Raw genomic sequence first — 23,315 nt, 5'->3', positions numbered from 1 at the left:
TTTTTTCTCTCTGCTCTTTCGATTCGCACACCTCAAAGCCACCAAAACCGCTGTTGTAATAGAGAGCTGCTATTCATTTCTACAAGTCGCACATCAGCGGCCCACACAAGCGTCTTCGCACACACACAGACATAGGCACATACGCGTCCTTGAGCTTCTTTGTGCCGCATTCCTGCGTAAAGCTCTAGCGGGGTTGAAACGTTGCCGACCTTACACACACGTCGGGCGAAGACGTCGCACTCCCTTCACACGCACACCACGTTCTAAAGAAGAAAGACGGTCTTGATGGTCAACAACACCGCAGGAAACTGACCTCTCTTTCCTTTGTGCCACTTCATCAGTAGAGCGTCCTCTTGATCGTATTCTTTTCTTGTCCGATCATCGTTCAACATATATATATATATATTACTTTTGTGTTTTACTTGGTGCTCGTTGACCAATTTATCGCGTGCATTTATTGGTGCTGATACACATTATTCTTGCTCTTCGCTTGTGCCCCCGTCCACCTCTTGGTCAGCGAATTAGACGACCATTGCTCCTTTCTCTCTCACTCAACGTTTTGCATCCAGCGGCGCGTGCCACTCTTTCAACCCACTACGGGGTTTTTCCTTTTTTTCCAATCTGTGGCGTTTTTCCCCCTAGCGAGAGAGAATGGCTGCCGCACACGTCGTTGACTTATCTTTTACTCCAGGCGAGCAGCAAGACTTGGCTGATTTCCAATTTGATGTGGAAATACTGAAGGGTGAAAGGGTAGAGGACGTACAGGAACTGAACATCTCGCACGCACACGTCCTGGTGCTCACCTCTGCCCCTGGGGCCCCTATCAACGACATCCTGCAATATGTAACGGTGCTACGCGCCGCACACAACGAGATCAGCAGCTTGCGTGGACTAGAAGCCTTTGCGTCCCTTGAGGTACTCGACCTCAGCTACAATGACCTTCGTGTGGTCGACGCACACGCGGCCACTCTGCTGAAGTCCTTGAAGCGACTACACACCGTCGACTTTTCGCACAATCACATGAACCTCTTAGACTTGGACGGCTCTTTTGGTGCCCCATCGCCGCGGTCAAACGGTCAAAACGGCGGTAGTGCTGGGGGCTCCTTCGGCTCCTCCTCGTCCATTGCCGGTGCGGGGCGACTTCTCTCCTTCTCCTCCAGTACCCGCGACGCGGCAGGCGGTATGACGTCTCTTACCGCTATCAACTTGTCACACAACGCTTTTATTGAGCTGCCAGACTTACGCAGTGCACCCTTTCTGCAGGTGGTGAACGTCAGCCACAACAAGCTCGAGGACATCGCGGACCTGGAGATGCGACTGCCGTTGCTGACATTGCATTCCCTGCTGCTACACGCGAATCGGCTGCCGAACGTCACCGCGCTGGTGCCGCTGTGCGCACTGGCGGCATCGTTGAAGCACATTCAGGTCTTCAACAACCCTTTCACCTTTGTCAATGGAAACAAGGCTGAGGGCATCGATGCGGCGCTGTGGTGGCGGCCATTTCTGCTCTTTCTTTGTCCGCTACTCATCACAGCCGATCAGACAGAGTTGACACCGAGTGAGCGCCGCATCGCGACGAAGCGACTCTTCCGCGAGCACGGGACGCTGTCAAAGAACTCCATGGAAATCATGAACCCGCAGAACAAAGACGCGCTGGTGGTATACTTAAAGCGACAGGGCGAAAGTGCGGAACCGCCAGCAGACGCGCTTGGCACGATAAAAAAAATTATGGAAGAGGAAGAACGAGAGGCATCAATGCCCGGTGGGGCTGCCGAAGGCGCTGCTGCGAGCGACCAAGAGGACGAAGACGAGTACATGCCAGACGTGGTCGTACCGATGTCGCGCATGAACAACGAGCGCGAGTGGGGTGTGAGGGAGAGCAGCGGGGCGCGCACCAAGGGTCAGACTATCTCGTACCACACAGATCCGCACGAAGAAGTCTCGCTATCAACAGCAGACGGGGTAGCGAACGCTCCGTCCACACGCACCTCCACGCGGGCCTCGACACGTGTCGTTGTTTTAGACCCGGCCTCGCACCAGTCCGCCGGCTCGACGGAGAGCATTCTCAGAGGAAACTACCAAAGTCATCGTGCCAAGGCTCTCCCTGTCACCACCGTCGTGCGAGCTCTACAGCAGAAGACGCGCTCGCTCGAGGAGGTGGTGGCGGTGCTGTGGCGCAGCGACCTGGCTCGGCGTACAGCGGCAGCCATAACGATTCAGCGCCACATGCGCGGTGCGCTCACCCGCCTGCACCTCTCTGAAGATGATGCGGAGAGCTGCCGTTTTATTCGCTATCAGCTTCAGCAGGCTGCGGTTGCGATGAAGGCGCAAAAGCCGCAGGCAGCGGCTGCCACTGCAGCTGGCGTCGGCCACTCTAGCGGCCCCAGCGCTCGCACCGCCGCGGGGCACGGTGCACGTCAGCCATCTATCGAGGCCATCGAGGCAAGCGGCTCCAATATTGAAGAGGTGCTCGTCTCAATGCGCAGCCTGGAGGAGGTGATGAGCAACATGTGGGTTGACCTTGAGGAGTACCGCGCCATGGCCGACAGGGAGCAGCGCCGAGCCGCCCTTCTCATTCAACGGTGGTACCGCGGCTATTGCGCTCGGCGCGACTTTGGCCGCGTACGGCGTTCTTCAACTTCTCTTTCTTTCCCGTCGTGCAAGTGCGCTGGCGAGACCGCTTCTCTCCAGAAAGAGGTGGCCGAGCTGCGACACGAGGTACGGGAGCTGCGGGAGCTACTGACGCAGTCTGCACGCCAGCAGCGCCTGGCCGCCTATGACGACCCGGAGAAGGCAATGGACGACATTGTGCGCAAACACGAGGCGCGCCTGAAGGCTGATCGCAATCAAGAGGAGGACTTGCACCAGCACGGTGGCAGCCGATCTCCGAGTGCCACGCTCAGCGTCACGGCGGCCGATGTCGACGCACCGCAGGGGGGGGGCTTGCGTCACAGCACGCCGCGTGGCGCGGCGGTGGGGGCGGTGTTGAAGGGCCCCGGCCAATTGAAGGCGCCGGCCCACCACACGCCGCAACAGCCGCTCGTCGGGAACTCACCGCCGGGTGCGAAGTCGCCGCTTAGCAGCACCGGTTCCGGTTCTCAGGCGAAGCGACTGGCCACGATCGCGAAGCGCAGACCAGGGGGCGTGACCTCCTCGCATACGGAATAGAGTGGTGGTGATTGGCCGCACAACGCAGAAGCTGAATTCATGGAGGTTTTGTTTTGTTTTCCGTTTGCCTTGCTGCCGCTTAGTTACCCGTGCGAGTGCTGTTGTCGTGTCGAGTTGGGGGTGTCGTTGCGCCCCCTCCGAGTAGAGAGCACCTTTTTTTTCCTCACGTCGTGAGATCTATCTCGAAGAGGCGCGCAGCAATATAGACGGAGGCGTGTGTATCGATATCTGCGGTTTTTGTTTTCTCCTGTTTTCTTTCTGCGTCCTGGCGGAGGACGGTGCTCAAGTCCCAGGACATGTTCCATGTAATTGGGGGATGAAAAAGAGATACTACGCTATTACCATTAGAGAAGAAACATTCTTTGAGAACAACGACAAGCATGTTAAGAGAAGAACACACGAAAGAAGCGGAAAGCACTCTTCGGGGACTGTTATGTCGAGTGAAAGAGAACGAAATGCATCTCATTTTATGCCGCACTGCCCAACAAACTGCTGCGCCGAACGCCTCTCAATGCGGGTACTTTTAACCGCGCTAACAACGTCACATCGATTAGCGCTGGTGTTATTATTGTTTTAATTACTCTCCTTCTCTATGACGTAATTCATCTATCCCATTGCATCCGCTGTGTAAAACTGATCTGCCTTCTTTTGTCTTCGCCGGTCTCCCAACGCCTTCTGCTTTCGTTCGGTCCTCATTGCAATCATGAACGTGTGTGTTGTCCGTACAAGGTGCTTCACAACGCGATAGTCGCGCAGCACTTTTGTTTTGCTACTCCTAACTGCTGATTGGACACTCTCTTCCCTCGGCTGTTTCAAGTACTGTTCTCGACGATGGCGCCAATGCTTTCACACACGCCTCGGCGTGTGGTGGACAACTTCTACCAGAACAGCTTCAAGCAACTTAGCATGGTCCAACAGAAGCAAGTGGGCTTGTTAGTCGGTGCCGCGGTGGCCGACGCGGCCGCTCGACCACTCAACGCCTACACACCCGAAGAGGTGGAAGCGTACCTTCAGCGTGTGCAGGAGGAGAGAAGGACAAGCGCGTTGTCCTCTGCTGATGCTGGGACGACGGCTCCTTCCGATACCGCTGATGAGTCGCTGGCCTTTGCGCGTGTGCCTCCGCGTGGGACGGAAATGGCACCCGTCACTGGTAGCGACGCCCTGTCCAGCTCCCTTGTTGCGTCGCACTCCCTGCAACATCACTCCTTTTCGTATTTACTATTTTTTGAACTGCTTCGCGCCATGAGCAGCGCCCGGGGCGACTTCCCTGTGACGTACGTGCAGGAGCAGCTGGTGCGTGTTGCCGGTGCCGTGCACCCAACACTCGTGTTTGAGCAAGAGCACGCTTCTCTGTTACACACCCTGTGTTGTCTGCTTCCGGCACCCGCCATATACCCCTACGCCAGCGATGCGACGCTGCGGGCGTACCTAGACCCCTTCGTTGAGTTCCTCACTGAATCCTCTGTAAAAGCAGCCGATACCGCAACTCGCCCCGTGGCACCGGAAGACGCAACTCCAGAAGATCCGGAAGGAAAAGAAGGCTCGCCTTGGGAGGCGGCATCAGCGGAGCGCGCGGCGGTACGTGACTACGCCCTCTCCGCCCTCGGCGTCGTAATGCGCAACCTGCAGAGCAACCCCAACTCCACTCGCAATGCCGCCTTCATGGCGGAGCGCGGTGCGACGGCCATCTTCCCTCCAGACGTGCAGCCCTTTGTGCCGGCGTTTTCCAGCGACGTCACGGCGGACGTGCTCCGTATGCAGAGACAGCATATGTGGGATGTTCAGCGGCAACTTGCGTCTCGACAGGCTGCGTCTGCGGCGCAGCGGTGGTTGCCCGTGCGCCGCACCGTGAAAGACGCGGCGGTGGTGTGCGAAAGTCTGGCCATCGCGCGCGCTCCGGTGAGCTTTGCGAAAGGAGTGGTGCAGGCAATCCGACTTGGAGGACCGACATGTCAGCGGGCAATGCTGGTCGGTGCCTTGCTTGGTGCGAAGTTGGGCGTTCGTCATGTACCGCTTGACTGGCTCAGCGCGACACCAGATCACAAGCCGGTGGCGACGATGGCGTTGGAGGTGGCCCAGTGGAGCTGGAACCCACCACATCATTAAGGCTGGGCAGCGAGTTGTCGTTACTGTTTCGTCAACACTTCTTCACATGTCATGGTTTTTTCTTCCACCTGTTCTCACCTGCACTAATAGGTGCTCTCCATCTCGCAACGAAGGCAGACTCACAGTACATACGCACGGACGAATGTCTACAATACAAAGAAGCATTCGTTGTTCATGCGGAACTTAGTCGATTATTATTATTATTATTTTTTGGAAACGTCAGCTTTGTAATTCAGCGTGACGTCGGCACGAAATGACCAGAACATCCAATGCGGAGGTTGTTGTTTTTTTTTCCAACGGTAGCGTCACCGTTCTTGCTGTGCGTGTTGATGGCGTTCATGGACTTTGTTCGTACCTTATCCGTTTACTTTTGCGATCGACCTCATCTTGCACTCTCACACCGCGCATTCTGCTTGCTTTCTTTTCGTCTCCTGCTGCGGCGTTCTCCAGCCGCTTTCACAAAGGAAAACTCGCGCATCACACGAGCAACCACAACCACAACAGCGGAGACCGTCGTGCGAGGACCCTTATCAGTTTTGTTCCCTTTACGCAGCCAAAACAGCACCACTGTAGGTTCGTACCGTTCAATACATCTTTCTTTTCCTTTTTTTTTTCAGTCCCCGGCGATACATCAAGGTAGCACGTGAACCCATGCAGTTCAGCCAGACGTCGTTCTCCTCACCGATGTCGGACCACGCAGGCCACCGGCTGAGTAGTGCACGGCCGAAGCAGTGCAGCGTCACATTTCCACCCATTCACGCGACGCCGGATGAGCACCGCGGCGCCTCCGCACCGGCCGGTGCAGGAACGAAGCGAAAGGATCCACAGAAGGGTGTTATTGGTTTTAATCGTGACCACGGCGGCAATTCGTCCCGCACCACGTCAGCCGCAGGCGCGCCGCGGTCGTCTGCCTGTGCGGCGGACCACACAAACTCGATGTACAGCTCTCCCTTTCCGGCAGAAACCAACTCTCGCGCGGTACCGCCGGCCTCGGCTGCGCAGCTTCGCAAGGCCAACAAAAGTGCCACGCACCGTCCCTCTCGGACGTCTTCCGTTTTCTCCCAAGACGCCTTCAGCGCTCGCGCGTCACTTCGGGCAGGTAAAGATCGCTCCTTGCTAACCGTAGCCGCGTTTCAACACTTTGTAGCACAGGCGGAGGAAGTGGAGGCGGAGGCGAAGAGACAGCTGTGTGAGGGCCACGTCGGTGGTGCTCTGAGCAAGTTAAAAAGGGCGCTGGACCTTGTCGAAGAAAGTGCGACGCCTCCTCCGCGCACGAGAAAAGGCGAGCTCTCTTCGAATGGCCCAGCTGCTGCTGCTGCTGCCCTGCCGCCCCTTACCGCGTCCTCTCGTGGCGCATCCTCGACGTTGGCGTCAGCGTCGATGGCAACGGTCGCCGTCTCCGCTGCAGATGCTGCGGCGTGGCGCACGGAGACATCGCAGCGGCTTGCAGTGATGTATACCGTTGTCGCGAGCAACGCCGGTGTGAGGTGCGGCGTGACGGCGGAGCCGCTGGCGGTGCAGAAGGCCTACTTGCAAGCGGCCATGCGCTACCTCCTCGAGTCGGCGGACGAAAACCTCTTCCCAGAGTGGAAGCGTTCCTCACAGCCCGGCAGTGGTCCCAGCAGGAACAGTCGTTCAGCTTCCGCTCGCTCTTCGAGCGCAATCAAGAAACCCGCCAAGAAGCGGAAGCCTCCTGTGCCATGCTGTCTCGCAGACGGCACGGAGCCGAACACCGCACGGTGCCAGCTGCTGCGGTGTGCGGTGCGCAACAACGCTGCGGTTTGCACTGCGGATCGTTTTTCCCGTGGAGGTCAGGCTCGAACGGCCTACGAGCTGCTCAAGGCTTTGGTGAACGCCCGTGGCGTGTGGTGCGGTGTCGTCCTCTACAACTTGGCCGTCGCTTTCTTGGACGTTGAGCACTACGACGACGCGGCGGAAGCCATCGCACGGTGCATGGAGCTCAGTTTCTTCTATTTGCAAGCAGCGGAAAACTCGCTGCACGACCCATTCAGCACGACCACCGAAGCCGCGTGTGCAATTCACGCTTCAATGGCGCGGCAGATCATACACGGCCATCACTTCATCGCCACCATGGCGGCCTGGTGCGATCCAGCTGGTCCAGTGGAAGTGCAGCACTGCGAAATGGCCATGGGGTGCGCGACGCGGTACCTGAGTCCCGCAGACGCAAAGCAGCACGAGTGCCAACGACGTCTGGCCGCGGCACACGCCAGAAAAAGCGGTGTGTCCCGCCTCGCCGCAGCGCCGTTGCTCCCCTACGTGTCGCACGATTTCACCTTTCCCGGTGCGCCTGCAGGTCGCACGACGTCGAACGGCGCCACAGATCCCCCGGACGTCACAATGCTGGTCGAGGGCCTTTTCTCTCTGTCGTCGTCGTCCGCGTCACCCTTGGACCTCGCGGCTGACTTACCGCCTGAAGTGCTGGCCTACGTGCGGGCTGCGAAAAAGGGCGACGCACTGCGCTTTTGGGTGAAGGAAGCGCAGCGTGGCAACGCCGCCCCGCCGTTTCTCACCGCAGCCGACGCCCTCGCACCGCTGCCTGCTCTTCTTTGTCCATCTTCCACAGACGGCGCAGGGGGGATTGCGGCCAGCGTCAAGGATGCACGGCCGTCGAGTCGGAAAGCCGCAACGGCACGCGGTGACTTGCCGTCCACTTCCCCTACACGTTCGCTGGACCCAACGACGTCGTCGGCCCACACACCGCCGAAGAGCCGCCTCGCCTCGTCCGGCGGGAAATCCTCTTCAACGGTGTGCCGGCCCAGCAAACCGGCGCCGTACTTCGTCACGACGTTGCCGCAGAGCACCTTTCGCCGGTACCGTACCTTGCGCGCCAGTGTCGTCACGCAGATGGAGAATGAGGAAGTCGCAGCGGGGAGCGGTGCAGCTGCGGACGGCGACCAAGAAGGTCTTGCGGCCGGTGTAGTGGATGATGGCAGTGACGTCAACTCCGCAGCTAAGCTGGAGACCGGGGCTGACGTGTCGCCCTACAGCACCAGCGGCACACCTGGGAGAAGCAGGCGCATGACTGCGCTGCTGTACGGAGCTGCCGGCATGTCGCCTACAGACACCCTTTTCACCACGCCTCACGACGCGACGATGACCGCTGACCTCGACGGGGCTGAAGGCGACGGCGGCGGAGCTGACGACGCGGACAACGCGGGAGACTCGACCACCGTCCTTGCCATTACAGTGCGACCGTCGGAACTGCTGCGACAGCTCGACACGGAAACAGAGGTGTGCTACTCCCGCCTCGTCGCTGACCCGCTGGCAGACGCGTACCGTAGTGCAGCCATCCGTCTTCAATCCTGGTGGCGTTCACGGATGGCAAACCACGAACGAAAGAGGCGCAGCGCGGCCGTGCTGCTGCGGTGCAGAGAGGACGCACAAGCGTTTCGCATTCAGTGCTGCTTCCGTATGTGGAGACGGCGGAGGCTGCAGGCGGCGCAGCGAGAACGTAAGCGTCAAGAACGCCTTCGAGAAAAGCACGTGCGTGTCGTGCAAGCCTTTCTGCGTCACCGTGAGAGCCTCGAACTGTGGGGACGAGCCTGTGTGACATACTACCAGCAACTCGTCGCCCGTCGAAAAGAGGAGAGGCGCCTCCACGCGGCTGCTGCAAAGGTGCAGAGCTGGTGGCGCATGCTGGCGGCGCAGACGGTGGTCAAGAAGCAAATAAAAGCCATTGTCCGCCTTCAGGCATTCTGGCGTGGTGTGTGTGAGCGTAGAGAGCAACGACGGCTCCGCGTGCACCGACGCTTAGCGGAAGAAGCGTTTCACAAGAGTCGCCTGACCTCCATCACCTGTGTGCAACGATGGTGGCGCGGATGCCAGGAGCGTATTGCTGCTCGCAAGTGTTTGGCGGAGAAACGGCAAGCGATCGAATCCTATCTCGCAAATGCGCAATCTGAGCACGACAAGGCGTTAAAAACACACTTACTCAATCCAGATGAGGCTGTCGCGGCTATGCGGACTGTCTTGGCTGTACTGGCGGGTGCCCATGACCGTCGTACGCTGGGCGGGACGTATCGATACGCACAGATCCGAAAGCGCGCTGTTCACCGCTATGTCCTGAAGCACCGCGGACGCATCGAAAGGGCGGACCTTGCCAAAGAACGCACCAACAAGTTGCGTCTGCTGAGACGGCGAGAGGAGGGGGCGGTGGCGACGTTACGACTACAAAAGTGGGGGCGGCGGTGGCTTCCACGACGGCGCGCAGCCCGACGGACAGAGATGGAGGCTTTCCAGCACGAAGCTGCAGCGAAGATTCAGGCGACGTGGCGGATGTATAGCATCCGGCAAGAACTGAACGCGTTCTCGGACTTTCTGGCGAGCGACCGTCACCGCTACGCGAGGAGGATTCAGCGTGCTTGGCGGGCGCACCACGCGCAACGAAAGGCGACGCCTCTAAAACAGCAGCGCATAGACACTGACAACGCAAATGACCTGCGGCGGAAAGAGCTGACGCGCGGTCATGACGCTGTCGTGCATATTCAGCCGTGGTACCGCACCCATCGCACTCCTACAGGCGGTCAGCGAAGCGGCAGCGGCCGTTTGCTTTCTTTACCGTCTACTCCCGCCGCTGCGGCACGGCGCATCCAAGTGTGCTGGCGCTCCCACTTCACCAAAAAAACCACGCAACAGTCGCCCTCTGCTGAAGACCTTCTCCCCGCCATGCAGCAGCTCCCGCCCAATGCTGCCTCCGCGTATGCAACATGGATTCAGGCGTTTGCGCGATCTTGGTTAATTCAACGCTCTCTTCGGCGACTGCCTTCACGCAAATCCGGCTCACCCAGCTCCTCACCTCTGAGTCCGTCGTACCGTAAGTTCCAGGTTCCTCAACCACCGACGGTGCCGCCCTGCATGCGAGTCTCTGCCTGCTCCGGCCTTGGTGCAGCAGAGGCGGAAACGGACGCCGTCCTGAACGCGGCGGACGCGCTGACGCTCCGCCAAGGTGGCCCGACGCTGCCCGGTTTCTGTCACACTGGCGGGTCTGCTGCGACGACGCCCACGATGACCGACCACGGTCACCACTCGCCGAGCAGCAGCGCCTTGCCACAGTCCCTTTCCCGGCTGACCAGCTCTACCGACAAGCTGCTCTACTTCTTCTGCACCGACTCTTCCTACGAGCCGTACAGTGCACGACGCCCGCGCAGCCCCTCCTCCTCGACGGCCAGCGCGTACAGCGATGAGGAAGGGACGACGGAGGAAGAAACGGTGCAAGAAGAGAAGGCAGACCAAGTGAAGAAAGTGGACGCCGAAGAATCCACGCACTCCGACTCCGCGAGGAAGATGTCCACAACGCGCAGTGCGGCAGACGACGGCGTGGCGCTCCATCAGTCCCCCACCACGGCCTCCGTTGGCAGTCCCTCAGGGGCCCAAGCAGCTGCCTTTCCCATCCCACGCCCACCCGCGCCGCACCGCATCATGTGCACTGTGCATTGCCGGCACACGCCAGAAGAAATCGCCGCGGCAACGCGCATTCAGGCGGCGTGGCGTGGCATCCGCGCGCGGTGCGACGTGGAGTACTACTATGAGGAGTACTACGAAGAGGTGGAGGTGAATGAAGAAGATGGCAACGCCGAGTGAAAGCGCCAGGGGAATTTGCGCATTGGCACTATGCCTTCCACGAGAGACCGCCAGGTACGCGTATGTTTCCTGCACACGTGTGTGGTGGGCAGAAGTGGCTTTGGCGTTGTCGAAAGAACAACACGTTTTACGTTGACAGAATCCCTCTTTTATGTAAATTATAGTGTTTTGTTTTCCCGGAATTATCTATTCCCGTTTTTCTCCTTTTTTTGCTGTCGCAGTATCTTCACACCACTGAAGCGGCAGCGACGACAGATCTTGGAACATGTAAGGGGAGGGGGGAACCTCGTGCACTACTACAGCGTCTTTTGGATGTACTTCGTTTCCTGTAGCACTTCTCTGAGCTGTGTATCTTCGCGCACATGAAGGCGATTCACTCTGTACACTTGATTGGTGCAACAACTATTTTTTATTCGAAACGAAACAAAAATTAATGTATTTGTTTCGCATCTGCTGGAGTGCGCACTTCGGGTTGGATACTTCGCTCCTTCTGGGGTCTCGTTCGGGTCATGTTCTTTTTCTTTTAATCAAGTTGGGCCCCTCCTGCCCACAGCGCACCGGGTGGCTTTTCTGTACTGCAGCGAACCTCTCCGCGTGACAGGGATGCGTCGTTCTTCTTCCTCTTCCATTTCATCCCTTTTCGTCTCCTCTTTTCACGTAAACTGTCTGCTGCTTGTTGTTGATGTCGCTGAAGCTGCATACATCCGTGCGCTACGTCGTTTGTTGCCGTCTTCCTTTGCAGGGCTGTGACACGATACCAATTCCCCAGTGGTGCTCGCGTGATAATATATGGGCAAATTCAGTCATTAGCACCGAGAAAAAAAGCTGACTTAGGGCATCCCTTTCGGTCTTCTTTTTTCTCTTCCCCCCCCCCCCCTTTCCAACGCTTTATTCATTGACGGAGCAATAAAAAAAAGGCAAAATAGAAATCATGGAGAACGGTTCTCGCTTCGACGAGGATGAGGAAGAGGAGGTGCTTCCCTTCGAGGGGTTGGACAAGGCCTCTGCGCTGCAGGAGTGCCGTGTCTTCAACAACACCCCTCTCGATGAGGAGCGCTCCATCCAAGCCATGACCCAGGTGCTCTACCTCATGTCGATCGGCGTGCGGCTGACAGAGGCGGAGGCGACGGACGTCTTCTTTATGTCAACGAAGCTGATGCAATCGAACCACGCAAAGCTGCGTCGGCTGCAGTACATTTTGATGAAAGAGCTGAGTCCGCTGGTGGGGGAGAGCTTCATGGCGTCGAACGCGCTCATGACGGACATCAAGAAGAAGGGCGACCCCGACAAGAGCTGTGCCATTCGTGCCCTCTACTCTGTGATGGACAGCAGCATGTACAACTCGATGGACCGCACGATTGTGGAGTGCATGACGTCACGCAACCCGAACGTCGTGACGGCAGCCTTAGTGACGGGCATTCACATGTCGCACACGCAACCGGAGATGCCGCGCAAGTGGGCGACGCAGTTGAACGAGGTGATGCGGGAGCGGGCGAAGGCTCAGTACCCCGCCATCGCCCTGTTGCACAAGATCCGCAACAACGACCGACTCTCGGTGGATCGCCTCATCGAGGACGCCACGACAGGCCGCATCCGCTCATCCCTCGCCGTCTGCCTTGTCATCAAGATGTGCACGGAGCTCATGCAGGACGACTTCTCCAGCTCGCTGGGCATCTACACGTTTGTCGTGTCCATGCTGCACCGCAGTGATATGACCGCCTTCGAGGCAGCCAAGTCCATTTGCTCTCTGCGCAACGTGTCAGACAAGGAGCTAACACCGGTCGTGACGATGCTGCAGCTGTACCTCAGCTCGCAGAACCCGGTGCTGCGCTTCGCCGCGGTGTTTCTCATCAGCCGCATCTCGACCGCGCACCCCGCAGCCGTGGCCCCGATTAACGCCGAGCTAGAATCCCTTACGCTGGATTCCAACCGCATCATTGTCACCTTGGCCATCACTTGCCTCCTGAAGACCGGCACCGAGGGCACGATTGAGCGCCTGCTCACGCAGCTCTCCTCTGGCAGCTACATGAGCGACCTCGGCGACGAGCTGAAGCTGACCATCGTCGATGCGATGCGCGTGCTGAATGCGAAGTTCCCGAACAAGTACGAGACCCTGCTCGCCTTCCTCTTCCGTGCCCTCAGCGACGAGGGCAGCAGCTCGCTGAAGCAGAGCGTGGTGGACGCGATGTTGGACATCTCCAAGTCCAACCCCAACTCCAACGAGGTCGTCCTCACCCACCTCGCCGAGTTTATCGACGACTGCGAGTTTTCGCAGATCACAAAGCGGGTGCTCATGCACCTTGGAGAGGAGGTGCCGAACTGCGCCAACCCGCGCCGCTTTGTCCGCTACGTCTACAACAACGCGACACTCGAGAAGCCAGACGTGCGCGCAGTGGCGGTGACCACACTGGCCAAGATCGCCGCCAGCGTGCCGACGCTGCGCCGCTCCATCGTGGCGCTGCTAAAGCGCTCCTGCAGCGACTTCGACGACGAGGTGCGAGACCGCGCCGTGCTGTACACGAAGCTCTTCTTGCACAACGACGAGGTGCTCGTCCGGACGTACGTGCACGATGTGGCCGAGGCCGTCTCACGTCACCGCCAGGTCGTGCGCAGCGCCCAGAAGGCGGAGCTGACGGTGGGCGGCGGCACGACGGAGGGGGATGTGATGGCAGCGGCTCTTGTCGCCTCGACAAACTCGGCCAGCGCTGGCGGGCTGCCGCTGGCTACCCCGGCCATCCTCCAGGGCCGCGATGCACTACGTCACGTGAAGCAGCTGCGCGAGCTGGGCGAGCCGGCAAAGAGCACGGAGCCGCTTCTCCTTACCGATGCGGACAACGAGTACGTTGTGTCCGTTACGAAACACGCGTACCCGGCGCACCTGGTACTGCAGTTCAAGGTGAAGAACATGATGGACGCTCTTCTCTTTCGGAACGTGCTGGTGGTGACCGACACCGAGGAGCTCGAGGCGGAGCCGCTCTACGCCGTCCCGATCGAGAGCATCAACCCCGGCGAGACGCAGTACGGCTACGTCGTGCTCCGCTACGAGCCCGGGGAGTTCCCAAGCGGCGAGGTGCGGACGACCTTCCGCTTCTCGATGGCCGAGGCGGGCGAGGAAGGGACACCGGAGGACCAGGACGAGTACCCCATGGAGAGCTTCGACGTGGACGTGAGCGACTTCATCTCCCCCATCAACCTCGGCAGCGAGATGGACGGCAAGTGGAAGGGGCAGGAGGCGAACGAGACGGCAGGCACTTTCGCGTTGCACTCAATGAAGAACTTGACCGAAGCGGCCCAGCAGCTCGCCAGCTTCTTTGGCATGTACATCGAGGGCGGTGTGCCGGAGAAGATCACGACAGCGTCGCACGTGCTGAGGATGGCGGGCGTGCTGGCGGACGAGGCGCACACGTTGGTGTTAGTGCAGGCGAAGGTGTTCATCGCGACCGATAATAGGGTGGCCCTTCAGCTGGCGCTGCGCGGTGGCTCTGCGGAGGTTCGGGAATACCTAGCCAACGCCTTGCTAGGGTAGTCAAGCGCTGCTGTGCGTGTGTGTTTGCGTGCGTGGAGGTATCTGTGCAGAAAGAAAGAAGTACACGGCGGGCCTTCGACCACCTCCTCACGGTCAAAGCCGATGGCGCTTATATCAATGTGTCTATTGTTTGTTTGTTTGTGTGTTGTGGGTGTTTGCTTCTCTGTTTCGTTGTTGGCGGTGTTTGTTGTCGTTTCATCGTCACTGCCTTGTTCACACGGCTGCTGTCACTCCGACTGGACTTTGAAAGGAAACCTCCGTTTTCTTTCTGTCTTCTCGGTTTTTGAGCAACTCCGCAGAGACGTGAAAAAATGCAAGCCCCACTGAGCAGATGCAAGTACGGTGGAACAGCGGTGGATTTGTTGTTTCTGTCATTTACGTCCATTGTTGTTGTATTGTTTTTTGTGTTTTCTCGTCCTCCCTTCCAGTGTCAGCCGCGCAATGCTGCGTTGCTTCGCGGTTACCTCTACCTTCTCTACGCACACTCTCCCAATTTGATTTCTCCCTCTTTGTTGGCGGACATCGTGGGGAAGAAGAACGGGAAGAAAGAAAAAGGGCAAAAATGCCAGCAACAACACTTAACGTCGTACGCGCTATTCGCTGTGTTTGCGTTTCACGGTCGCCGTAGGCGAGGCGCTCGTCGGGGTTTCCTCCCTTGTGTCTGTTTTCTTTTTGGAGTTTTGTCCTTTTAATGGGCTTAAGTACAGTTGCGTTTTACGTGCTCATCGTGTGCTTTGTGGTAAGTGAAGAAGGGATAATCGAACCATGCAAGAGAGAAACTCACGATGCAAGACAACGTGTCGAGGAACCGTCCTCGGTAGGCGAGTTAGTGAGATCGACGGCAAGCGAGGGAGGTGTGATGCGGAAGCAACGCAATTGGCGCAGCTGTCGCATCTTTGTGTCACTGTTGGCGTGAATGTCCGGTTTCTCCTCGTTGTGGGGAACAACAACGACGTTGACAGCGCTAACAGCATTGGTGCGTACGCAGTGGAATGACTGGCACGTTGAGACAGGCGCGGCTCTGCCAGTAAAACCCCTGCGTTGCTGAGAATGCCACGAACGGCGTCGTTGTGGTGAAGCACCACTGCTTTCGGGAAGGGGCAATTCTACTCTTCACACATCTCTGCCTCTCCCTTTCATGCCTCCCATCTTTCATTTTCCTTTAAAGAGAAAGGATGGAAGAAGCAGCGGACATCTTTTGTTTCATCCCTCCTTAAAAACCAGCCTCGTTGTCGGTGTCGAATTGTAGCGAGTGCAGTAACGCCAACCTTCTCTATATTCACTTCTGCTCTTTCTTTCTTTTTTGTTCTCACGCGAACTCACCAATCAACTTCTGCTGCAGGTGTTTCCGTGCGTTTCGTCACTACAACGCCTGTTTTTTTTTCCCCTCTCTCGAGCGTATACGCAACGTATTTCTTTTACTGAACACAGAAACATAGATTCACATTCAATGGACGTCCAACGTCACCGATAGTCATTACTGCTGCTCTTCGTTTTCTCTCTCTCTATATATATATGTGCATCCTACAATTTCGTAGTGCTTTCCTTGTTAAGGTTTCTCTCTTCTTCTTTTTTTAATCAAGGTGCAACCATGTCGTGGATGCGCAGCCGATCGCAGCAACAGAACCTGCCTGGCTCGCAGCGTGAGACCTCGCCGCTCCCCGCGCCGTGCAGTCTTTCCCAGACCTCACAAAGCTCGACCACGCGTGTGTTGGGGGCGGACATCACCAACCGTAGCCCCACACCGCCGCCACCATCCTTGTTGATTAGCAAGGCAGTTGCTCGCACTCGTTCTGCTGCTCTTACTACTAGTCCGCCCTCCTCGTCCAGCACGGTGAGGTGGCCAATCAGGCAAACCGAGACTTTCCCCTGCTCCTCTCCACATGATCATGGCGGCGACGCTAGCGACAGCGCGCGAACCGCAGTGCCCTTTGTCTTGCCGTCGTACGACACGTTTCTGGATGCGCTGGGAGGGGGAAGAAGCGAAGCGGAGGAATTACATCTGCCAGCAACGCGGCGCCGCTCTCGCCCTCCAGCGGCAACCGAGTTGCTCACCGCAGAGAAGGACAACAACGGTGACAGTCAAAGCGATCCACAAGAGCGGCGGGAAGAAGAGGAGAAGGCCAGTCTTGGGCAAAGTTCAACGCAATTCGCTGCGAAGACGGTTCAGGAGAACGGCACGCCCGACCAACAGCCTGTAAAGCGCGCACGATTGCACTCAAACACACATGGCCGTGCAAGCTCGCCAACGTGTCAACGCAACGAGACGTGCCGAGAATGTGCAAGCAACGCAACTGAAACGGGGAAATCTCTTCTTTCTGCCGAGGTCTCGTGGAAGACGCACACCCGCACGGAGACTTCCGGCGGCGACAACAGCGCAAACAACTGTTTCACCTCCGTGTCAACGAATATGCCGCTCTGCAGCTCTCTGTATTGCGAAAGGGTGTTCAGCCCCGCTCCGACGTCCAACGCAGAATGTGCGTCTTTCGACCCGTACAAGGAGCGGCAGAGCGGCGTACCCGTGGCGGTGCCGCCTTCGTCGACGTGGGCCACCTCTGCCTTATCTACGCTTCCAAGCTCACGCAGAGGACTTGCCCACTTGTGTATGCCGGCGCGCCTGCTCGACGTGGAAGTCCCATCCTGGCAAGTCATGACTGCTGCCGCGGTCAACACTGATGAACCAACTGCGGTGTCAGCGGTAACACCGCAGGGTCATCGCAGAATGCGAATTGTGAATTCTGTGGACAGCACCATCGTCTACTCCCCCGGGTCGCTAGAAGACATCAGTCCCATTCTGTGTCTCTCTGATGAGGGCGCCGTGCTGCAGGGTGACACAAGAGGATCGCTCAGTCGCGGCACCCCGGCGCATCTCCGAAATGAGGAGGCTTTCCCTATGAGAAAGGATAATCAGGAGAGTTGCGAGATGAGCGTTGGCACTCCCGTGGCCCATCCGTTGTTTTCCCAGGTGAACCGAGACTATGAAGAAGAGGGGGAAATGCGAGACACGCATCTGCGGGAGGACGTGTTGCATGTCGCCTCCGACGCGTTCGAAAACCTCCAACGATGTTTGCGTTGCTGGCAAAAATGAATCGACGGCGTTGAACGCGAGAGCGCTGTGTTAACCGAAAAGGAAACAGACCTTTTCATGAGAGGAGAGAGCGACTGAGTTTTCCTGTAGCGAAGATCTGAGCGGCAGCGCCTTATTTCCTTCCCCAAAGGTAACAATAGAGCTTTGAATGCCGGTGGTTCCAAACGGCGTAATTTGCCCTCGTCGTACTCTTCCATAAAACAGAAGTGGCCGAGCACGCTCACGTCTTGCGGCGTTCTTGTGGAGGCAAAGCTGTAAATTGCACCCGAGCGAAATACGTGCAAGATACGAAGCCTTCCATCGCCAGATTTGTGTGTTTGCAGGACTGAAGCGCCTTGGTATGTTCACCTCCTTTCTCCCAACCTTTTACTTCTGGTGCGTCTCTTGGTAAACCGTTTCTTTGGCATTTCCAATTTCTCATTCAATACCATCATCGTTGCTTTCCATTTCGTGCGAGTGTGACTGGCAGGCAGCGGTGGTACAGCAAGGAGGCGTCAGCACCCGTAGGGGAAAACAAAAGGAAACGGAACAGCTCCTCTGTCTGCCTCGGACCCAGTGACACCGACATTCTTCTTCTTTCGTTATTCCGCACAAACCAAGCGAGGTCTTATACGAAGGAGACGAGCACGGTTCAACTATCGAAAGGACTCCATTTCAGTGGGCATTTCTTGCATTTATCCACATCCCCCATACAATCACTTCAGTTCGCGATTCCTCATAGAAGTAAGCCCGATCTACGGTACATAGAACTCGCTGTTTGGGACGTTGAATCATAAATCTACAAAACAAAAGACGAACAAATACGGAGTGTTGACACCACCTCCTTCCCTCGCTCTTTCTTTTTTCTTCTTCGATCATGCTGCATCGCTGCCTCATTCAGTTGGCCAAAAAGAAAGGGCCACCGCAGCGGGGTCACGTGCTGCGGCGAAATCTGCGTCGATCGGGCAGCAGCGGAAGTGCCAGTGCGTCCGTTGCCCGTCGTGCAGGCAGCGCAGCCGCCAAACGCGACGGCAAAGGTCACCCGTCGTCCGCTGCTTCATCGAAAGCGAAGAGCGGCAAGGCAGAGGCTGGTAATAAAAACTTCCTTAACGGGACAGACGGAAACAGTTCCGCAGCGGCGCCGTTGGCGCTCGTGTCAGACGAGTCGGCTCACGCACCGCCCAACTCGGCCCGTCGTCCGCTGTATCGGCTGGCCACTGCAGTTGCCACGGTCGTCGTGCCGCCCACCACTAACGTCTACTTGCAGTCCATGAAGCACCTGCTAACGCCTGCGTCTTCTCCTGCGCTTGCCAGCGCCTCCATCGGCGAAGCCGTGGGGGCGGCCACCCCCGCCGTGCCCATTGTCGAGGAGTACTACACGAGCAAAAAAGGCCCGCTCTTCGCCACCGCCGTCGTGGCCGGCACCAACGCGGTGAAGCAGGTGAGCTCCCTCATCCCATTCTGCTACCCGACACCCATTCAGCGGTGCTCCTTCACCTTCCGGCGGCGGCAGGTGCTGCAGGCCCCACGCCCGTCCCAGATGCCCCACCGCGTCGTGCTGCGGCGCCGCACCTCGACCCCCAGCCAGTCGCCCACCCGCCCCGAGTACAGCGTGCTCTACTGCTTCTGCACGGTCGCGACGGAGAGCAAAGCCGGGGTGGAGATGGAGGCGTTGACGGGTGCCACCATGGCCACCGTGACGCTGTACGACATGCTGAAGGGGCTTCCAGGTGCACAGGAGGACGGACTGAGTCTTGGGGAGGCTTTTGTGCTGGCGAAGCGTGGCGGACGCAACGACTTCACTAAGTTGCTCATGTCCGAGCCGGATCGCCCGCTTGTAGACAGTGGCATCCGAAATGGAGGTGAAGTGCCAGCCATCGCGCCTCCTAAGGCGTTCACAGAGGCGACGACTAACGGCAATAACTCGTCTGGCACAGCAGCAGCAGCAGCTACGTCGAATTCAGCGGAGTCACTCGCAAATCAGCAGGATGGCAACGCCCAACAGCAATCTGCCACCAACGCGGCGCACGGCGTTGGAAATACGGAAGGTGATGAGCAGGGCGTCGTGCCGCAACGTGTCATACGCCGCACATCTTCGGTTGCCGGTGTTGACGATGCGGAGGACCCAAATGCTCCCGGCGACGCCGGTGCGTGGTGGCGCACGTCGAAGCACGAGAAGCGGCTTCAAGAGCTACACCCCCGGCGCAAGTACGTTGATGGCTCACGGGTTGTTCCTACTAGCCCCTCTGCTGCCGACGGGGCTGTGCCTTCGCAGGTTGCCGTCACAAACGCGGCACCAACCGCGCCGGCAACCACGCCCAGTAAGCTGAAGCACGTGTCGAAGGCGAGTATGATACGCGAAGGCCGTCCGGTCGTGTCCGCTATGAGCGCAAAGGCGGCGTTGAAGGCCGCACGTGACGCTGCGGCGCACCACGAGGAGGCAGAGGAGGAGGACGCAATGGAGCATCGGCGACCGAACAAGGGCCGTCTTGCCAGAAAATCGGGACGTGGCGCCATTTCAGCCGAAGCGGACACGGACGAAGTGCCGGACAAGGAGGCAGTCCTGGAAGACGACGAAGCCGCCGAGGAGGCGGAGGAAGCGGAGGTGACGCACGACGAGGACGAGGTCGAGCCCAGCAAAGGCGGCAAAAAGACCAAGCGGGGCTCCACGGCGAGCGCAGCAGCGCACAAGTCGGTCAAGGCAGCAGGGAGAAGGGCGACTGCGACGGCCACCAGCGCTGCCCAGCGACGTCAACAGGCGGCGGAGGAGGCGGAGGCAGAGGAGGATGAAGAAGACAGCGCAGAGGCGGCTGTGGAGGAGGAAGAGGAAGAAGAGGAGGTTGTGACGCCAACCCGCAAGCCTTCGCACGCGAGCTTGGCTGCGGCCGCGAAGAAGCACAACAAGGGCAAAATCAGCGCAGCCCGCAAGCAACGCGCCGCCACCACGACAGCATCGTCGCACAAAAAGGGTCGAGCGGCAGCGGTGGAAGAGGAGGACGAGAACGAGGCCGTGTCTGTTGAAGGAGGGGAAGACGACGAACCGGCTGCAGAAGAGGAGGAGGAAGACAGCGCAGAGGCAGATGTGGGAACGGTTGACGAAGAGGAAGAAGAGGAGGTGGCGGTGACGCGTCGCGGTAAGTCGACAAAACACAGCGCTGCGGCAACGACCCCATCCAAGAAAAAGGCGAGCGCGATGCGGCCGGTGCAGCACAGCTCGTGGGACGAAGGAACGCGTAAGGTCGACGACGATGAGGACGCTGAAGCAAACGAGGAGGAAGAGGCGGTGAACGAAGACGCTGAAGAAGAGGAAGAGGAAGAAGTGCCGCCTCCGCCGCCGAAGAAGCTGAAGAAGAGTATGAAGCGAACAATTCCAAGGAGGAGGTGATACTGATAACAGCTGTGTCGATTCGCGTCTTTCCTTTTCGTGGTCTTGGAAAAGGAAAAAATGAGATTGTTGATCCTTCCGAGACGTCTCAGTTGTCATGGCACGCCCCTCCGTTGAATCGAGACGGTTGGAATATGGTTGCGGTGCAACACACCTACAAAGCCGTGGACCGAAGATACAAGTATCCTGATAATGCGTTTATTACTGATTCCTTTTTTATATTCACGTGTTGCCTCATGAGGAAATGAATAGCCGTAAATATGCGACATTTGGGTGGAGATTGGAGAAATCGAGACGTTGCAGTGGCTTCACCGGGCAACGGAAGCGTTTTGAGCTCGCCTTGACGATGAGAACAGAAGACTACGCAGAGCAGTTTCCAACACCGCCAACATTCTGGATGCCTTCACTCTATGCTGGCATGCGGCCAACTCTTTAAGCTTCGCAAGCGGACCCCCATCCCCTCCCCACTCTCTTTTTTTTTCTATCTCTTTCCTGTGCTTTCTGCATTCACAAACGCAATACCGGCTCTGCGCGACCGCAACGCTGAAGAAAAAATCGCTCTCCCGCACCGTTTACTTTCAACGAAAGAATACCCGCAAACACCTTCGTTATTGTCGATCTCTCTCTCTCTTTAAAAAAAAAACCCGATAAAGCACAACAGCTTTCTTTCGTTCTAAGTTCTAAAGAATGACCCTCTTTTCCGCGGGCAGCGACGCTAACTGCAGCCATTCGAGGAATCACTCCATGCGTGCTGCGTTGCCGCGCCGTGTGCATCGGCTATGTGTGCTCGTCGCGACAGCGGCCCTGCTGGCCGTCACCTGCCTCCCTGCGCCGTCGAGCGCGGCGGTGGAGTGGGTGGTGCAGCAGGTGCAGGTGTTGCACCGCCACGGCTCCCGCTCCGCCGTGCCGAGCTACAACACCACAGCCATCTGCGGTGCCACGCCATGCGGCTACCTTAACCCGGAAGGTGAACAGATGATGGTGAACGTCGGCAGTTTTCTGCGCAAGCGCTACACCACCGACACCACCGTCGTGGACAAGGCTTTCCTGACGTCGGAGAGCTACGACCTGGACGTCGTCTCGACGTACTCGACGGACGTGCTGCGCACGTTGCAGAGTGCGAACCTGCTGCTGTCCGGCCTCTTCCCCAACTCCGGTCGCCTCATCCCGGCGATTCACATCTTGTCAGGGTCCGGTGGCTTCGTTCTGCAAACGTACTTGCAACCGTGGGTGTCGTTGTACGGGTTGCACGCGGCGGACGCGCAGGCGGCACGCATAAACCCCCTGGTGGACGCCCGCTTCCCCAAGTTCAGCAGCCTGACAGCGCTGGGCGCGTCGCTCCACAGTGAGAACTTCTTCAGCGACTACGCAAAGCGCTGGAAGTGCGTTTCCATGCTGTGGGACATCGCCGCGGCAAAGAGGTCCATTGGCCAACTGCCTGCGCTGGCGGAGAAGCACTACAAAGACCTGCAGGAGATTGTGGCGGCTGCGTACCGCTACATGTGGTACTACAACGCGAGCGACGAATTCGTGGTGCAGCAGGGTGGCCGCGGCCAGCCTTTCCTGGAGCAGGTGGTGAAGAACATCGACGGCTTCCTCGCCGGCACGAACACCTTCAAGGTGATGCAGTACAGCGCACACGACGTCACCCTCGGCCCTGTCTGGGGCACGCTCGGCGACAGCAGCGTGAATGCCGTGCTGCCACCGTACTCGCAGACCCTGGTGCTGGAGCTGGTGAAGCGCACCTCCGATGGCGCTCACGGCGTGCGCGTGCTGCGCGGGTGACCCGGCCAAACCCCCGAGACGAACTTCACATTTTCGTGGGACAGCGCGTGGCAGCTGCAGTGCCGTAATGCCGCCGGCGTGAACTACAACGCCACCGACAACATTTGCCCAGTCGCCGACTTCAAGCGTTACGTCAAGTTCACCGCCGGCACCAGCCCGCAGGGCATGTGCCTGCTGGACGCTGAGGCCAAGACTGTCCTGCGTTGCCCCACCGCCGCTGAGGAACTCGCCGGTAATGCGACGGTCTCCGGCACGTGCAACTTCTACCGCTCCCTCTGCCCCGCCCATTCCTGTCAGTCCGACTACGTCCTCGACGCCAACACAATGCGCTGTTCGTGCAATGCCGCGACCTGCCTCACGGCGATCGACAGTACCACCGCAGCCCCCACCAAGACTCCGGCCGGTGCCGGTGACTCCGCCACCAACAAGCCCGTCGACAACACGGTGCACACGCCCGGCGTTTCCAACGCCGCCGCCGCCGGCATCGCCACCGCCACCTTCGCGGTCGGCGCGCTCATCGCCGTCGCCGTGACGATGAACGTCGTTGCACTGCTGCGCCGCCGCCGCAGCCCCACCTCTGAAACGAAGTACTCTGCGGAAGGCAGGCCCGTCCGCGACTGCGACATGGGGTAAGCGGCCCTCTTTTGCTGCCTCTACTCTCTGCGCTTTAAACTGAA

General features: G+C 58.4%; 8 protein-coding genes across 10 annotated transcripts; all 8 read left to right on the top strand.

The window, feature by feature from the left end:
• Nucleotides 1–37: 37 nt before the first annotated feature.
• On the top strand, nucleotides 38–3,168 carry ABB37_01521 (putative leucine-rich repeat protein; the record flags this gene model as incomplete). Its single annotated transcript, XM_015798056.1, has 1 exon — nucleotides 38–3,168. Exon 1 carries the CDS (start codon nucleotides 652–654, stop codon nucleotides 3,166–3,168), a length of 2,517 nt encoding a protein of 838 aa, XP_015663576.1. The 5' UTR covers nucleotides 38–651.
• Nucleotides 3,169–3,896: 728 nt separating this feature from the next.
• Nucleotides 3,897–5,274, top strand: ABB37_01520 (putative mitochondrial hypothetical protein; the record flags this gene model as incomplete). Its single annotated transcript, XM_015798055.1, has 1 exon — nucleotides 3,897–5,274. Exon 1 carries the CDS (start codon nucleotides 4,000–4,002, stop codon nucleotides 5,272–5,274), a length of 1,275 nt encoding a protein of 424 aa, XP_015663575.1. The 5' UTR covers nucleotides 3,897–3,999.
• Nucleotides 5,275–5,723: 449 nt separating this feature from the next.
• On the top strand, nucleotides 5,724–10,875 carry ABB37_01519 (hypothetical protein; the record flags this gene model as incomplete). Of its 2 annotated transcripts, none has more annotated exons than XM_015798054.1 (1): nucleotides 5,724–10,875. In XM_015798054.1, exon 1 carries the CDS (start codon nucleotides 5,926–5,928, stop codon nucleotides 10,873–10,875), a length of 4,950 nt encoding a protein of 1,649 aa, XP_015663574.1. In that variant the 5' UTR covers nucleotides 5,724–5,925. The 2 variants fall into 2 exon arrangements, with proteins under 2 accessions (XP_015663574.1, XP_015663573.1); XM_015798053.1 differs by having other exon boundaries at nucleotides 5,760–10,875.
• A 693-nt stretch (nucleotides 10,876–11,568) lies between these two features.
• ABB37_01518 (putative coatomer gamma subunit) lies at nucleotides 11,569–14,401 on the top strand (the record flags this gene model as incomplete). The annotated part of the gene is made up of 1 exon (XM_015798052.1): nucleotides 11,569–14,401. The coding sequence occupies exon 1, from the start codon at nucleotides 11,807–11,809 to the stop codon at nucleotides 14,399–14,401; it is 2,595 nt and encodes an 864-aa protein (XP_015663572.1). The 5' UTR covers nucleotides 11,569–11,806.
• Nucleotides 14,402–15,568: 1,167 nt separating this feature from the next.
• On the top strand, nucleotides 15,569–17,489 carry ABB37_01517 (hypothetical protein; the record flags this gene model as incomplete). Its single annotated transcript, XM_015798051.1, has 1 exon — nucleotides 15,569–17,489. Exon 1 carries the CDS (start codon nucleotides 15,993–15,995, stop codon nucleotides 17,487–17,489), a length of 1,497 nt encoding a protein of 498 aa, XP_015663571.1. The 5' UTR covers nucleotides 15,569–15,992.
• Nucleotides 17,490–17,945: 456 nt separating this feature from the next.
• Nucleotides 17,946–20,853, top strand: ABB37_01516 (putative Molybdenum cofactor biosynthesis protein; the record flags this gene model as incomplete). 2 transcript variants are annotated; one of them, XM_015798050.1, is made up of 1 exon in its annotated part: nucleotides 17,946–20,853. In XM_015798050.1, exon 1 carries the CDS (start codon nucleotides 18,346–18,348, stop codon nucleotides 20,851–20,853), a length of 2,508 nt encoding a protein of 835 aa, XP_015663570.1. In that variant the 5' UTR covers nucleotides 17,946–18,345. The 2 variants fall into 2 exon arrangements, with proteins under 2 accessions (XP_015663570.1, XP_015663569.1); XM_015798049.1 differs by having other exon boundaries at nucleotides 17,958–20,853.
• Nucleotides 20,854–21,401: 548 nt separating this feature from the next.
• On the top strand, nucleotides 21,402–22,638 carry ABB37_01515 (putative membrane-bound acid phosphatase; the record flags this gene model as incomplete). Its single annotated transcript, XM_015798048.1, has 1 exon — nucleotides 21,402–22,638. Exon 1 carries the CDS (start codon nucleotides 21,541–21,543, stop codon nucleotides 22,636–22,638), a length of 1,098 nt encoding a protein of 365 aa, XP_015663568.1. The 5' UTR covers nucleotides 21,402–21,540.
• Nucleotides 22,639–22,803: 165 nt separating this feature from the next.
• Nucleotides 22,804–23,271, top strand: ABB37_01514 (putative membrane-bound acid phosphatase; the record flags this gene model as incomplete). Its single annotated transcript, XM_015798047.1, has 1 exon — nucleotides 22,804–23,271. One exon carries the CDS (start codon nucleotides 22,804–22,806, stop codon nucleotides 23,269–23,271), a length of 468 nt encoding a protein of 155 aa, XP_015663567.1.
• Nucleotides 23,272–23,315: the final 44 nt, after the last annotated feature.

Source organism: Leptomonas pyrrhocoris (genome assembly GCF_001293395.1).
Source record: "Leptomonas pyrrhocoris isolate H10 chromosome Unknown, whole genome shotgun sequence".
Taxonomy (NCBI): Eukaryota; Euglenozoa; class Kinetoplastea; order Trypanosomatida; family Trypanosomatidae; genus Leptomonas; species Leptomonas pyrrhocoris.
This window is presented reverse-complemented; position numbering and strand designations above follow the sequence as displayed.